The sequence below is a fragment of the Patella vulgata genome, chromosome 3 (genome assembly GCF_932274485.2).
Source record: "Patella vulgata chromosome 3, xgPatVulg1.2, whole genome shotgun sequence".
In the NCBI taxonomy this organism is placed as follows: Eukaryota; Metazoa; Mollusca; class Gastropoda; family Patellidae; genus Patella; species Patella vulgata.
Window position 1 is genome coordinate 59,553,262 of NC_065881.2, and position 15,497 is coordinate 59,568,758.

General features: G+C 40.6%; 1 protein-coding gene across 3 annotated transcripts; it reads left to right on the forward strand.

Annotated features, from left to right (window-relative positions):
* The first annotated feature begins 306 nt into the window (after window positions 1-306).
* LOC126816772 (vitelline envelope sperm lysin receptor) lies at window positions 307-11,038 on the forward strand. Of its 3 annotated transcripts, none has more exons than XM_050543491.2 (10): window positions 307-350; window positions 1,020-1,059; window positions 1,404-1,449; window positions 2,155-2,333; window positions 2,656-2,804; window positions 6,033-6,187; window positions 6,474-6,709; window positions 8,465-8,499; window positions 9,610-9,694; window positions 10,738-11,038. In XM_050543491.2, exons 2-10 carry the CDS (start codon window positions 1,021-1,023, stop codon window positions 10,915-10,917), a joined length of 1,104 nt encoding a protein of 367 aa, XP_050399448.2. In that variant the 5' UTR covers window positions 307-350; window position 1,020; the 3' UTR covers window positions 10,918-11,038. The 3 variants fall into 3 exon arrangements, with proteins under 3 accessions (XP_050399448.2, XP_050399449.2, XP_050399451.2); XM_050543492.2 differs by having other exon boundaries at window positions 10,761-11,038; XM_050543494.2 differs by lacking the exons at window positions 9,610-9,694; window positions 10,738-11,038 and adding an exon at window positions 8,867-8,912.
* Window positions 11,039-15,497: the final 4,459 nt, after the last annotated feature.

A 15,497-nucleotide genomic window follows, 5' to 3' on the forward strand; every position in this document is an offset into this window, starting at 1 on the left:
CGTCCTTAAACTTTCTTCAGTCACTCATAGTTATAATATTCTCTCAGATGCTGAAAGGGTAAGTTCGTGGGTGGGATCCCGTCTAATGATCGCTGAAAAATAAAATATATTGAATGTCCGAGTATGGCATTGTAAAAATCTATTCCACAAAACATGACATTATATCCCATTTCATTTGATTTTCATACAAAAAAGTTGTAAGCGTACCAGTGTGTTATTTTAATGCACTGCAAGTATAATCGAACTCGCCGTATAAATGAATACACACGCACGTGCATTTGAAGGAAGGTATAAAAGGGCGCTTCGTTACGCTTCTGGCGTTTGAGTTTGATACAGGATCAGGAAAACAGGTAGGTTAGGTAGCAATTTTAATACGTACTTTTTTCAACTGATTTGTTTTTTCTGCTTTATTACCTTAACGTTCGTAATCTGGTGTTGTTCCTCTTTTGACATAATTAACCGTCCCCAAGTTTACCTGTTTCTAGTTTTAAGGTTTGTCCTACAAGAATGGCACAGTGTAATCGTTTCCACAGCATTCAGTACAAGTCCATTTTTGGCTTTAATATAAACTCACTATTTGCTTTCGCCACCATGATCTTTATCCTGATTTTAGGTAGATCGGAGGTATCGGACCACTATCACGAATAAAAATGAACCTGAATACACTAAATATTTATATTATGCATTTGCAATGCACCCTCCTACACGGAAAGGGGAGACTACTCCACATAGCCCCACATGTACAATTTTGTATTTCGCGAAACCTTATTTTGGCGAAAATAGGCACATAGATTTCTAAATTATAAAACGGGACGTAAACTAAATTTATTTCCGGTGTAAATGAGTTTTAAGTGTGAGAAGACGCCTATGATCGTATAATAGTGATTTGACAACCTATTGAGCAAAAGACCTAGAAATAGGTTTTGACTTTCTTAGAAAATATGTAATTGTAACTTTAACTAATCGGCTACCTACTTTGTTAGGGAAGTTATTTTATCAGAACTTTTTATGTATTTCAGAATGGCTCTATTGGTTCTATCGTTGACTATTCTGTCATTGGTATGTATTGTGTAAGGCCTACGTACATGTGAACTAAATCGGCTGTTTATCTGTGACCACAATCCAGCCAAACGGGTGGTCTGGACCGGATTAAGACTCGCAAAGGCCCTAAGCAGAAGATTGGTGCCACATGTTATTTCAAATTATCTTGATAAAGATGTTGTCGGCTTTTATTTGAATGTCTCTATGGAGTGAAATGAGACTACTGGGGATATCGAGGATGGTTTGTAGGCGATATATTGTGCCAGCATATCGCTGTTATTCGTAGGTGAATGACCGTCCTCCTTTTCTTCACTTAACCGACAAGAGAAATTGATTGTAAGAAAGCGTACATTTTATTTTAGGCTATGACATCTGCCATGGATATTCCTGCAGGATACATCCTGGATGGTAAGCTCTTCTCTAATATCTTAATTGGACTGGTCGTAATGCACGAAAAGATAAATGCAGAGCTCGGGATAAAAATGATCACATCGGAAAAAAGGACAACATTCCAAACTAAAATCGAAATGGTGATATTGGAGACGTGGCTGTTCACTCCAAATAGAACGATTTTGTTTTATATCGTGCCCGGGACTCGATAGCGGTCATAAATTGCTTTATTATAGACTGATTGACTACTTAAATCCACATCCATCATACTTAGGTTTTAAATTTGTTCTATAGTTACAGTTTAAGATTTTTTTTTTTTACTGCGATCTTGTCCCAGGTTTAACCACAGTTGAGATACAGATTTAGTAATTTGCAAGTTTTACCTGGTCCCTGTATAAATGGATATACTAACTACTTTAAATGTGGATCTGGGGTAGGGAGGGTTTTATTTGCGGTTTCGTAAAATAATTGTTGATAACGGTACTTTTCCATTTATATGGAAATTTGCTAGTTATGGTCCATGGGTGACACGAACAGGACAATATTGACACCAATACACAGGTACTCCCCACCTACTTCAAAACTATTGCAATTTTGCGAGTCAAATAGTCCCCGCCCCCTTGATATTTTATTTTTCGACAATTGGGTCAAATTGAACATTTTACTTACTATCGAAGTAAAGTTTACCTTGCTACATTTTGGTTATTGGGTAAAATATTTCAGTTAAACCAGTTTGTGGAAGCTCTGTCAGAGCTAGACCTATTGTAAAAATCTTGACAGACTTAAATATTCGAGCTGTAGCTAGATGTGCTAATGGAGATCTGAATTTTACCAAATATGATGCGGCTAATTATGAACTTGTTGGTAGTTATGTACATAGTTCCAGAGGATGTCTGTTTACAGTAAGTATATCTGATGGATTATTCGGATCCAGGCATTTTTGCAAAGGGGTTTGCCAGGTTCCTAAGAATTTATCTTTGGGGGGAGGTCAGGTGGTAAAGCCGACCTTGTATATTTGAGAAGTGCATGATCTCTATCATGTTGGCATATCTTGGATAAGTAACCACTTTTGATAAGACCCAGAAACTGGGATTTTTCATAAAACGTACTACACTTGCTGTGGTTTCAGTTCTGGATTTTTAACACCCCCACACCCCCTGGATCCGCACTACTTCAGTTTATTTTGAGAACCAATAAATCTAATAAACGTGTTTTCTTTTTTAGAATCACAAAGGAACATATAAATTAGATGTAGCTATAATATATGGTTTACCAGGATCTGGTTTATTATCTAATGAACAAGTTTATACTGTATCATGTTCTTTCAATTCTAAAGCTAAAATCTCGGCTTCTCGTCATCAAGTAGTCGGAGGGTAAGCTGCTTACTTTAACATCGACTAACAATAGTATGCCAAATATTTACTTCAGTTGTGGTCAGCGCAAATTTTTACATGTCCATATTGTCACGTGGACGTATACTGTCGTCGCCCTCGTCCGTCCATAATTTGTTTTTGAGTCAAAATTTGACAAACTTGAATATGGTTCACCTGCAACAAATCTACGGTCGTTTCGATATTGGCATGTATCGGACTGTAACTTCCTGGATTATGGCCCCTGATTGTACGGAAAAATCACTTTATCTTGTGCACCCTTCTGGAGGTCGCGATTTCTCCAGATTTTCAAAAAATATTAAATATATCGTTACACCCTGATAATCGAGATTGAATTTCTTAAATCGGAAAGAACGGACGCTCCTTGAACGCAAATAGTGTGAAAGTACATAAATACAATACGAAGATGTGGGGTCACAATGTGTCCGATTTTCATTAAACTTTAAATAGGTTTATATCCCACAGATCAAGGTTCCTTTTGATATTCGCGTATTTCGGGCCATAACTTACTGGATTATGGCCCCTGATTGTTCGAAAAATCGAGTTCTTTTTACCATTGCCATCTCTTGCAAAATGTGGGCGTATCTGGCACGACAACCGTTGGTTCGACTACTGCGAAACTATACTATTCAAAAAAAGTAGGGGATATTTGATTTTGGGGGCATAATACTAAAATATGCAAATGACTACGAAAAAAGTCACTATAGAACCTAACAGAAGAAACATTTCCAGTTACATGTGACGCCCAAACGCACCAATAGCTACCGCATGGAATGCAGGTGATGCTTGGGATCATCATGGGGGTCCAACCCAAGATTTGCACGACTCTGACTTTGAATGTTACAGTCATTGTGGCATTGAATTCCAGGGTGGAAACATCAGTTTAATTGTTTTAGTGACCAGAAAACAAATTTTGATATGCGTCGGCTTACCCAAAATGAAAGGTTACGTGCCCTTGGCATGCTACAGATCGGCACAACACAGGCGGTTGTGGCGCGGACGATGAATGTTTCTCAGTCTGTCATAAGCAGGCTATGGTCCAGACACCGTGATACACAATCTGTACAGGACAGACCACGCTCAGGTCGACCAAGGGCGACAACTCAAGCCCAGGATCGATTTATCCGTACCTTGGCCTTGAGAAATCGTGTCATCAAAGCAAATCAGATCAGCGCTCGTCTTCAAACACACTGGTGTGAGAGTGAGTGGCCAGACGATTCGGAATCAACTGCATAGGGGTCACCTTCGCGCCCGACGTCCTCGCGTGATCCCTTGTTTGAGAGATCATCACATTCAGGCAAGACGTCGTTGGTGTAGGGATCGTCAACACTGGGATAATCGACGCTGGAGCAATGTGATGTTTTCAGATGAGTCAAGGTTCACTGTTGATTTTTTGGACAGACGTAGGAGGGTGTGGCGTCGTCGAAACGAGCGCTTCCAAGACGTTAACGTCATCAGACATGATCGATTTGGGGGTGGTTCTGTTATGGTGTGGGGAGGCATCACTGTTGCTGGAAGAACGGCTTTACATGTTGTTGCAGGGCGTGTTACAGGCCAGTACTACCGGGACAACATCTTGGCAGTCCATGTTGTGCCGTTCGCACGACGTCATGGCCGCCGTTTCCAGGATGACAACGCAAGATGTCACAGGGCCAGGATCGTTACAGGTTACCTCCAACAACAGAACATCACCGCATTACCTTGGCCAGCACTGAGTCCCGACCTCTCCCCCATCGAGCATGTCTGGGACATGCTTGGACAGAGGTTACGTCAACGTCAACAACGTCTTGCCAATGTCCAAGAACTTGCTGCTGCGTTGCAACAGGAATGGGACAATCTGGACCAAAATGACCTTAGACGTCTCATTAGGAGTATGCCACGTCGGATCAATGCTTGTTTGGCAAACAGAGGAGAATTTACCCGTTACTGACTTGGTTGTGATGCTGTGGTAACTTTGCTGTTTGACCCCGGGTATCATTTTACCCTTTTAATGGTCAGTCTGTGCCTTACTTAGTCTAACGATCATTTGGAATAAATCGATGAATGTGAACTTCATTTTGTCATTTGTTTCTTCGTCAGTTTCATTAGGTGACTTTATTAACACTTAAAAATCAAATATCCCCTACTTTTTTTGAATAGTATAGTTGATAGATTTGTAGAATTGCACGTGCCATGGCTATTTATAGTATCATACTGTCAGAAAGTTGGCCTCGACACTGCGAATGTGCACGCTTCAGTGGTAGTCTCGAACTATCAGCGGTTGACTGTATTTCTGTAGGTGCATGGGTCACCCTACTTTAATATATTGTAGAATTTTATGTAGTTATTCGTGTTGAATAAATATAATGTCAAATTTAGTCATCTAAGATCTTTGTTGCAACGGCAATAACGATATCGTTCATCCTGACAATACCAAAACTAGACCTTGTTTTTTAAGTATACCCTCCAAAAAAAATATACCCTCGCTCTACCATTGCCTTGCAACAAACCACACTCGTCGCTGAACCAAACTATTCTCCAGTGTGGCAATGGCCTGTGTTGAACCCATTTGAATTCGGATTTGACTGTCGGCGTTTTTCAAAACGGGACGTCTAGCTTGTAATCCGGTTTTACGTAGGCGTTTATGAACTAGTCTGAGATCCTACGCCGTCCAAGAATTTCTAATGCAGAAGAGGTCGCTGTTAACGGTTTCCGCAAATGACGTAACTGGATATGTTCTCGGGCAGTTGGGGGGTCACTCATGTTTGGCCCGAGCTTGGGTGGTCACGTGTTGAACTTCTCTATCAGTACCTATCCCAAAGGCAAGAAATGGTACTTCGGGGTGGGCGGGGGGGGGGGGAACATTCAACTGCCTGGCTTTCTGGAATTCACCTGCTTCTAACCGGACGATTTCAAAAGCCTAGATTTGGGTTTCATTCGAAAATCTTGCGAAGTTGGAACTCGTGTATCCTTGATTTTGTCGAGGCGAAATCAAATTTCTGCAAAAAGTGACTTGTCACAATTTATGACCCTTTATTTAAAACTAATGGATTTTTTTTATCCGTACATAATGACATTAATAAAATAAAAAAAAACAAACATTTATTGAAACGACGATCCCGTTCAAATAAAAAGAATGGGCTTTTGAAGAAGCAACTGAGTAGTTGCTAGGATGTCTTACCAGATCAAATAACACGTAAAGAGGGTAAAGATTTTTTTCGCTGCTTTCAGTTTGGTGTCTCCCCATGAAAAGTTATATAACGTAGGAACATCTGTATCCAGTTCGTATATTACATTAAATGTACAAGATATAAGACGTAATACTATATCTACTAGTATACCTATTGATAAAGTTATTACCTTATATGCTGTATCTCTAGGCACACGTAAGTATTTATATATAAGTAACCTCGACAATCACATAGTGTATTTGAAATGTTCGTTTACATTTGTTACCGTGACACACAATAGAACAATTCGCAAAATATTTCAATACACCTAACTATAACGACAGTTCGGTAGCTTTCTCAATACCTGTAATGTATATATATTTGTAGATTCAACAATACGATTTGTTCCCAGTTGTTGGTGACAGTCGCTGATATGTTTAACTGCCGCTGTGGCCGAAATGCAATTACATTTACTAACATATTTTCAATGTCTATTTTACAGTTAAAGAAATCGGACTTAGGGCCGTGTCTTGTTATGGTATTGGTGCCACCAACAAAAAGAGATACGCCATTTTGAGAGCTGGTTGTGGTGACGGTCAAGTTATACCTCACAATACAGGTTTTATAACTAATGGTAGAACGACAAGAAGTCCCTACTTTAAATCTTTCTATGTTGAAGGTGATAAACTTGTATCGTATGAATGTACTTTTCAACTATGTACAGGCAGCTGCAATGGGGTAAGTAAACAATATTTTATTTCCCGCAATGGGTAGTGGGCTGGGAATATAGTCTTATTAGGCACTAACCTTTCAAAATATATTTTTCCTGTCGAAATTTCCGTTGTCTAGGCATTCTCCCTACCTTTCATTAAACCCATTTCTTTCACAAATGACTAAATCCTCCCAATTCTTGCGAAAGTGCGCTAATTGGAATTGCTCAAATGGTCTTAATGCTGTATATCAATGGATTTATAAGGGCGTTGCCATGTCTACCTGTAACTTCACAATTTATATTTTTAAAACATGCTCCCCATAAATTTCGTATGATCTTTAAATTGACATCTAAAACTACGATTTTAATATAGCCACATCTCTTGTGGTTTTTAAAGATTAATTTTGAAATAGGCTTAAAAATGACCAAATTTTTCGTCATAAATCTAAAAGTTCTCAGTCTTAAATTTTTGGCATGCAAATAGCTAAGCTAGTGGTTAATAAAATTACGCGAGTTATTTTTCATGCCACAATTTCAGAAAATCAAAAGTTCGTTATGTAAACTGGTCTGAAATAAAATCTTATTTGATATATCAAAATTCGTCCCGTAGAAATGTTCCAGATCTAAGCTTCAATTTGACGCGAAGTTTGTTAAAATCGGGTTTTGAGGTTTACAAAAGTCCTTAGAATCGTGACTTATTCGTGTAATAACAATGAGTAGACTTCGCTAATCCTGTCGTGTCCCACAAAATAGAAAACATCGAGCCGGTTTTTCGTTATCGGCAGCTGTCAAAAAGACTGGTTATTGAGATCGAAGGAATTCCCTAGCCTAGTTGTGTACCAAAATGAGGCTACAGAAGCGTTTTCTATGCTGAAAGACGAGCTACTATATTTACCGTGACGTTGGAAACAAATTTCGGATACTATTTTAAGATCAACCGTCAGGGATTCCCCCGTCTATCTTGACCTATCCGGTGATCGTGTCTCTGACCCCTTTTCTTTAGGAGGAAAAGGAGACGGGTACTAAAGCGTCGCCGAGAGTTTGAAAACTTAGTGCGAATCTTAAGACATGGCAACGCCCTTAAAGCCAGATCTAGAGCACCTTGTTTTCTGGTAACTTCGACTTGACATCAGTTTTGTGGACGATATCTGTCGGTGGTAGTGTATCCAGTGTATTACGATTGAAATGGACTGACATTTTGCATACGTTCAATTGTGTAATGCCGTGATGAGGCGGCCCACGAAGTCATAAGCTCTATTAAAAGTAACTTGCCGCAGCGAATGTTCACTCAAAGTTCTACAGGCTAGACATGAGAATCGCGGGTATGTTCTATGAACTTACAAATAGCCACCGAACATGAAATATTTCTACACAAACTCTTACAGCCGAAAAATCTATGCTGAATAACTGTTACACAGCAGCTTTATAAAATGACTTTTTGTGTGCTTAATAACTAGACTGACTTTTGGTTTAATACAATTAATCTCTCTAAAATAAGTAACAGTAACATCTTGTTACAACAGATACTAGTACTTTACTTTTTCAAGGTTCTTGAAACATCGTGGGTTGCCCAACATGCGTGTTTCTAAATTGTTTTAGCTTTAATTTTTGTATAAATTAGTCTAATTATACATGCTAATCATTCTTTGACATTGTTTTAATTCAAGGGTGGTATTTCCCGATTTTTAATCCAGATTAATTTCCAAATGTCAACCCCTCGGATAATTTTAAAAGGTAGACAAGATGCTAAAATCACATTTGTAACATATTTATTTTTTCAGAGCTCGTGTTCAGTTGGTAAAAACCTCGTAAAAGGGTAAGTCAATATATCTTTTACCAGAATTTAAATTGAGGCTCCTTTACGGATTGATAGACAAAGTGTTCACAAAACCTTTGAAACTCGACAAAATTATTTCAAAGCTTTTGAAATTCAACATACAAGTTGTACAATAATGGATAAACTGCTATCGATGGCCATCTTGTTCAGAGGCGACTGCTGTGGGGCTCGGATTTTATCCGCTAGATAAAAGATGTGATCGAATAGAAGTAAATTGCCCCACCACTACACATAATACAGCCTGCTGTGCGTAAATGTAGCAATATTCGCATTCAATAACCCGATATAAAACTGCTATATGCTTTTAAGGTCACTTTATTACACAATATAAATTTCATTTTTGCAGGTGAAGCCTCGAAAAACTGAATTTAATTAATAAAATTCTTAAATTATATTGACTTATTTATTATGTACTCATCAGGGGCTTAGTGGAGGGATTGCAATGACTAGCTTTGCATCAGGTTTTTAGTATTTTGCACCTGGTAAAAATTGTGCTGCTTCAATGCCATTTCAGCATTATCATAATGCCACTGTCAAACATACTGTGGGTCAGATACTACTTATCGACTCTAGCATGTTCCACCAGCCCAATACTACCCAGCAACACGGACGCCCCCCCCCCACACATAAATTGTGGCCCGGACGGGATCTTGTTCCCCATGGATCACCATGGCCTTTGTACTCGTATATTGCCTGAAATTGGTCATTCTAATGTGTTCATGATTGACAAATTGGTCAATTAAATCCGATTGCGTATCTAAGTGCAGATGACCTCTGCTGTAAATTGAATTGTCTTCCCTTATTTTCAAACTTTACATGTACAATGGCCGATTTTAAACGTGCATGAGAGGTGTTAATGTTTAAGCATTTCGACTGGCCTATTTCGACCTGCAGTCTACTGATCTACTCACCACGTACAAGCGGGGGAATCGCATAACGCCACTACTTGATGGCGGGCCTCCTGATCTAATGCAGTCGATGGGATGGTAACACCAGAAGGTTAGACCTGAAACTGTTATACGCTTAATCGTATACGATTATTTGAATCGAATGTGTTATCATCTGGACATCTTATAATTCAATTTTCAGTATAGGGATATCCTGTCTGCATATTCCTGAAGCAATTGCCCGAGAATCCCTCTGGCCACTGCTGGATTGGCCTCTGATACTTGAGGTAAGTCGCTGTCTATTCGTTAATCTGGTCTTCCCTAAAACTATGGACACTTAAGGTATTAAAACGGCGAAGGTATTAGTTTCGAAACGGTATTGTTTACATTGTATCCGTGTTGGCATCTTATGTAGCGAAATTACATGTACTTTTTCAGCAATATTCTGCTATGCACAAGTTAATTCATCATAATAAAATGAGTCGTGATGAAACATTATTTGGATCTGTTTAAAGCGTAATGATATTGTTACGAAGTTGGCTATTGTCTGTTAATTGGACTACTGACCAGCGATAATTTGGAACAAATTTGCAGTGTTAAGTGGGATTGTCTCTAATCCAACACTGCCATGAGTATGGTCCCTTAACATTCTCTTGGACTATAGAAGCTGTTAACGGGTTTCAAATCGTTTACAGATATTGGGCGTTCCTAGACCATACATGACCGAATTAACCCACGGTTTCTCGAAAACTTTGCGCCTTGTACAAGCTACGGTTTTTTCTTTTTCCATATTTGAGAAGCATTTGATCTACGAAAATTGTCCTCGGGTTCTTTTTGATTACGCGTCTCGCGACATTTTAATACAATTAAAATACAGATCTATATTTCGTTTTTATACTTTGATGGCCTACACTACTTGAATATCTGACAAGATGCACTCGAAGGTCGGGTTGGGTCGGGTCGTACGAGCGGCTTTTTACCTTATGATTAATCGGCGTTCACATTGCTAGTGGTTTACCCACAGTTCACCATAACGGACAGTTTCATTGGCTTATCCCCCACTTCAACCAAATGCAATATACTCTTAAAATGCAAATCATGGACACTTAACATGTTTTGTATGTTCACAGATGAAGAACTTATCGCCCCAACAGAACCACTGAGCTGCACATCCGATACGCAATAGCGCCATACACGTGGGAGGGGTTCATTGTCAAATTTGACACTTCAAGGAAGGGTTGATAACTGTCGCGTGCTGGTTTATCTATCCATCTTAACATTCCTATCGGTTCTTGCATAATATTTACTTTTTAGCGTATCTTTGCTTTAGTGTGTTACGTTTATTTTCACCAGGAGAAGTGTACGTCAACCGACAACACTGCAAGAATTGGCCGTGGCAGTGCAAGGGGAGTGGGTCAGATTGTCCCAAATCTTGATTGGATCGTTGATTAAGAGCTTGCCACGACGAATTGCTGAATGTCTGAGGATTGGTGGAGCAATTACTAATTAAGACAAATCAGTCCATTTTCACTTTTGACGGTGTGTCTCTTTGCCGCCCATTTGAACTGTCCAAGTCTAGGCAATTGGCCTGTTAACATACACTGGTTACCTCTAATAAAAACTGCAGTGCATTTCCGCAGTTTTGTATTGTTTCTGAATATCCCCTATTTTTTTTTTTTTTTTTCTTTTGAAGAGTATATATAACTCTTCCAGATCCTAGTAAAGACAAGTAAAACAGAATTTTGAACTAATGTCCAGAAGAAAGTATACACTGAGCATTTCGTCCTGCTTCAAACAGTCGTTTTTCCATTGTATGCGGTATTTAGGTACAATGCCCATTTGTTTTGCGTTTTATTGCTTAGAAATATTGAATTTTGGACGCACGAGACATGTTCAATGTAGTTTTATCACATTTTTTTGATTTAAACAAAACTTGGTCATATTTTTAGTGTGTATACTTTCTTTTGGACATTATTGTGTATATATATATATATACTATTCAAAAAAAGTAGGGGATATTTGATTTTTAAGTGTTATTAAAGTCACCTAATGAAACTGACGAAGAAACAAATGACAAAATGAAATGAAGTTCACATTCATCAATTTATTCCAAATGATCGTTAGACTAAGTAAGGCACAGACTGACCATTATAAGGGTAAAATGATACCCGGGGTCAAACAGCAAAGTTACCACAGCATCACAACCAAGTCAGTAACGGGTAAATCCTCCTCTGTTTGCCAAACAAGCATTGATCCGACGTGGCATACTCCTAATGAGACGTCTAAGGTCATTTTGGTCCAGATTGTCCCATTCCTGTTGCAACGCAGCAGCAAGTTCTTGGACATTGGCAGGACGTTGATGACGTTGACGTAACCTCTGTCCAAGCATGTCCCAGACATGCTCGATGGGGGAGAGGTCGGGACTCAGTGCTGGCCAAGGTAATGTGGTGATGTTCTGTTGTTGGAGGTAACCTGTAACGATCCTGGCCCTGTGACATCTTGCGTTGTCATCCTGGAAACGGCGGCCGTGACGTCGTGCGAGCGGCACAACATGGACTGCCAAGATGTTGTCCCGGTAGTACTGGCCTGTAACACGCCCTGCAACAACATGTAAAGCCGTTCTTCCAGCAACAGTGATGCCTCCCCACACCATAACAGAACCACCCCCAAATCGATCATGTCTGATGACGTTAACGTCTTGGAAGCGCTCGTTTCGACGACGCCACACCCTCCTACGTTTCTCCAAAAAATCAACAGTGAACCTTGACTCATCTGAAAACATCACATTGCTCCAGCGTCGATTATCCCAGTGTTGACGATCCCTACACCAACGACGTCTTGCCTGAATGTGATGATCTCTCAAACAAGGGATCACGCGAGGACGTCGGGCGCGAAGGTGACCCCTATGCAGTCGATTCCGAATCGTCTGGCCACTCACTCTCACACCAGTGTCTGTTTGAAGACGAGCGCTGATCTGATTTGCTGTGATGACACGATTTCTCAAGGCCAAGGTACGGATAAATCGATCCTGGGCTTGAGTTGTCGCCATTGGTCGACCTGAGCGTGGTCTGTCCTGTACAGATTGTGTATCACGGTATCTGGACCATAGCCTGCTTATGACAGACTGAGAAACATTCATCGTCCGCGCCACAACCGCCTGTGTTGTGCCGATCTGTAGCATGCCAAGGGCACGTAACCTTTCATTTTGGGTAAGCCGACGCATATCAAAGTTGTCTGGTCACTAAAACAATTAAACTGATGTTTCCACCCTGGAATTCAATGCCACAATGACTGTAACATTCAAAGTCAGAGTCGTGCAAATCTTGGGTTGGACCCCCATGATGATCCCAAGCATCACCTGCATTCCATGCGGTAGCTATTGGTGCGTTTGGGCGTCACATGTAACTGGAAATGTTTCTTCTGTTAGGTTCTATAGTGACTTTTTTCGTAGTCATTTGCAAATTTTAGTATTATGCCCCCAAAATCAAATATCCCCTACTTTTTTTGAATAGTATATATATATATATATATATATATATATATATATATATATATATAAAAACCCGAAACGATATAGGCTCTTGTGTTTTAATCAAATTAGCGATAATTCGGACTTGACTTGATCACATTTAAATCGAATTTTTAGAAGAATAAAAGCCCGGTTTAGACACTCAAATATACTAAGCAGCAAAAGAAACGTCATGTTGGTAGTAACTCTGAATAGACGCATTGCATAAAACTTGCCAAATGTTTTTATTGTATATTTGTGACATCTCCAACTTTACCTGAGCAAAACGGTTCCTTCCCAAACACAGAATTGAATCCAGGAAATGTTATCAAAAACGCAACCAGACTGCTGCACGTGCTGTTCACAGGGGCCAGTCCTATCAAATGCACCTCCCCCCCCCCATACCTGATTGAGTCATTTACACTACAACGTCAGCAGCATTCCACGACTCACAACTCGGAGGAACGAGGTGCTTGGAAGGCTCGACGCTGGCAACGCTGCACAAGCCCGTTGTCAATCACTTATAGATCAATGTTCGGACCATCTACAGGCTTCAGCAACGCTTTCGGGCCACCAACACCACGGATGATCTCCCCGAACTGGTAGACCAAAGGACACCACAAAGCGACAAGACCGCCATGTTGTGCGATATCACGTGCAGAATCTCTTCACACAGACATCTGAGACAGCACGTCAGACAGTGGGAACAAACGGAAGACTTATCAGTACCGATACAGTACGCCGACGTCTCACCAGAGAGAACATACATTGCCGTAGACCGATCCTCCACCCCGCGCCATCGCCGTGAACGTCTAGTTTGCCCAACACCAGAACTGGCGACACAGGCAATGGAGAACTGTTCTGTTTACAGAGGAGTCGGTATTGCGTAACAACTGCAGATGGCAGGACTAGAATATGGCGTCGACGTTATTCTGACCAATGTGTCATGGAACAAGACTGATGGGGAGGTCCAAGCATAATAGTTTTGGGTGCAATCGGCCTGAACCAGAGAGTGGGCCCTGTGGTGTTCCGAAATCTTGGTTCAGACAGAGGAGGCGGCATCATAGCAGTGCGCTACATCGATCAAGCTCTCAGACCCCACGTCATACCATATTTCGCACGTCATCGAAACAACGTTTCCCAGCATGACAACGCCCGTGCCCACACCGCCAGAGTTACTCGGGACTTTTACAGCAGAACAGTGTCAACGTTATGCACTGGCCATCCCTTAGTCCGGACTTAAACCCGTTTGAACATGTTTGTGGTGAAATTCAGAGGAGACCAAACACAGCCGATGGATAGCGCCAGGCTTTTTTGAGAGTGGTTCCAGGTGCCAATGGCGTTCATCAATCGTCTGGTCAACTCCATGTACAGACGCTGCGCTGCTGTTATTGACACTCGCTGTGGACACACAGGATACTGACTGTGTACAGACTCTTAAACCTTCTCGTAATGTCTTGGAATTGTGATAAATTTTAATCACTAATGTGTCAACATACTGTTCACAAAAAATTGATTTGATTCATCTAGTAAGTCGTTTTCTAGAATGATTTGCGTAAAGTGCCCCCTTTTTAGCTGTTTAGTATATTTGAGTTGGATATCATTTGTACATAGATGTGTATGGTCGTCTGTATCGTTTCTTCAATAAACTTAAACATCTTCAAACATGTTCATAGTTCACCTTTCAAATCGAATGTGCCCAACATTTAAAGCCATCATTTAATTTGGGTGGATATAGGTCATGTCTTACATGGCTTGGAGACTTTATACATTGACCTTTTCATGTGGACTTAAAAAATAACTGCGTTGCCCTTGTCCGTCTGGATGTTGTCCGTGATACTATACAGGTCACAATATTTTTGTCAGATTTTGATGAAAGTTAAAACGTGTTTATCAAAAACCTCCTTTGTAAGGGTTCTTTTTTGATGCACCTCAGACCGACACGTCCGGTTTATGACCCATTGTTGGGGCGCTAATATCATAGATTATTTCCCTTGTTTGTACGAAACGTCGCCTTCTAGAGGTTAAAGAAATTTGAAAGAAAACCGTTCGAATGTTACGCAATTATCGTGGATGAAAATCGCAGCGAACATCCTGTCAACATGGCCCTACTTTTTCTACACAAATAGTGGCTAAGCATGTATACATATACCAAGGTTGTGAATCCTCTGAGGCCGATTTAGATGAGAACTTCTTAAAAGGAAAGTGGGAGTGGATGGCCGAATGGTTAGCACGTGCGCGCTGTATCATAAGGTCTGTCACTGAGTTAACTGGCGAGGTTTCAATTCCACGGTTGTGCGTGACGAGGAGTAGGGTCGCCTGTCCAACCTCGCCCCCCCCCCACCTCCGAGTCCTTCGGTTTCCCCCCACTGCTCAAGGCCCTTACGCGCAAACGAATTATTGAAATAAAACTGAACCATATGTTAATCCCAAAATAACTCAGTTTGTGCCGAGTGGACGTAAACACCCCCCCCCCCTCTCTCTCTCTCTCTCTGTCTTAAAAGGATAACAAATCTTGAATGAGTTTGATTTTGATGCCCATCTTTCCTTCTGCTCTGGGGGGTGGGGGTGGATGGCTTAGT

Coding starts and splice junctions, on each gene's coding strand:
- LOC126816772 (XM_050543491.2), top strand. CDS start 1,021: ATGGCTCTATTGGTTCTATCGTTGACTATTCTGTCATTG. Junction 1,450..2,154: donor TGCAGGATACATCCTGGATG/GTAAGCTCTTCT, acceptor AAAATATTTCAG/TTAAACCAGTTTGTGGAAGC. Junction 2,805..6,032: donor CGTCATCAAGTAGTCGGAGG/GTAAGCTGCTTA, acceptor CGCTGCTTTCAG/TTTGGTGTCTCCCCATGAAA.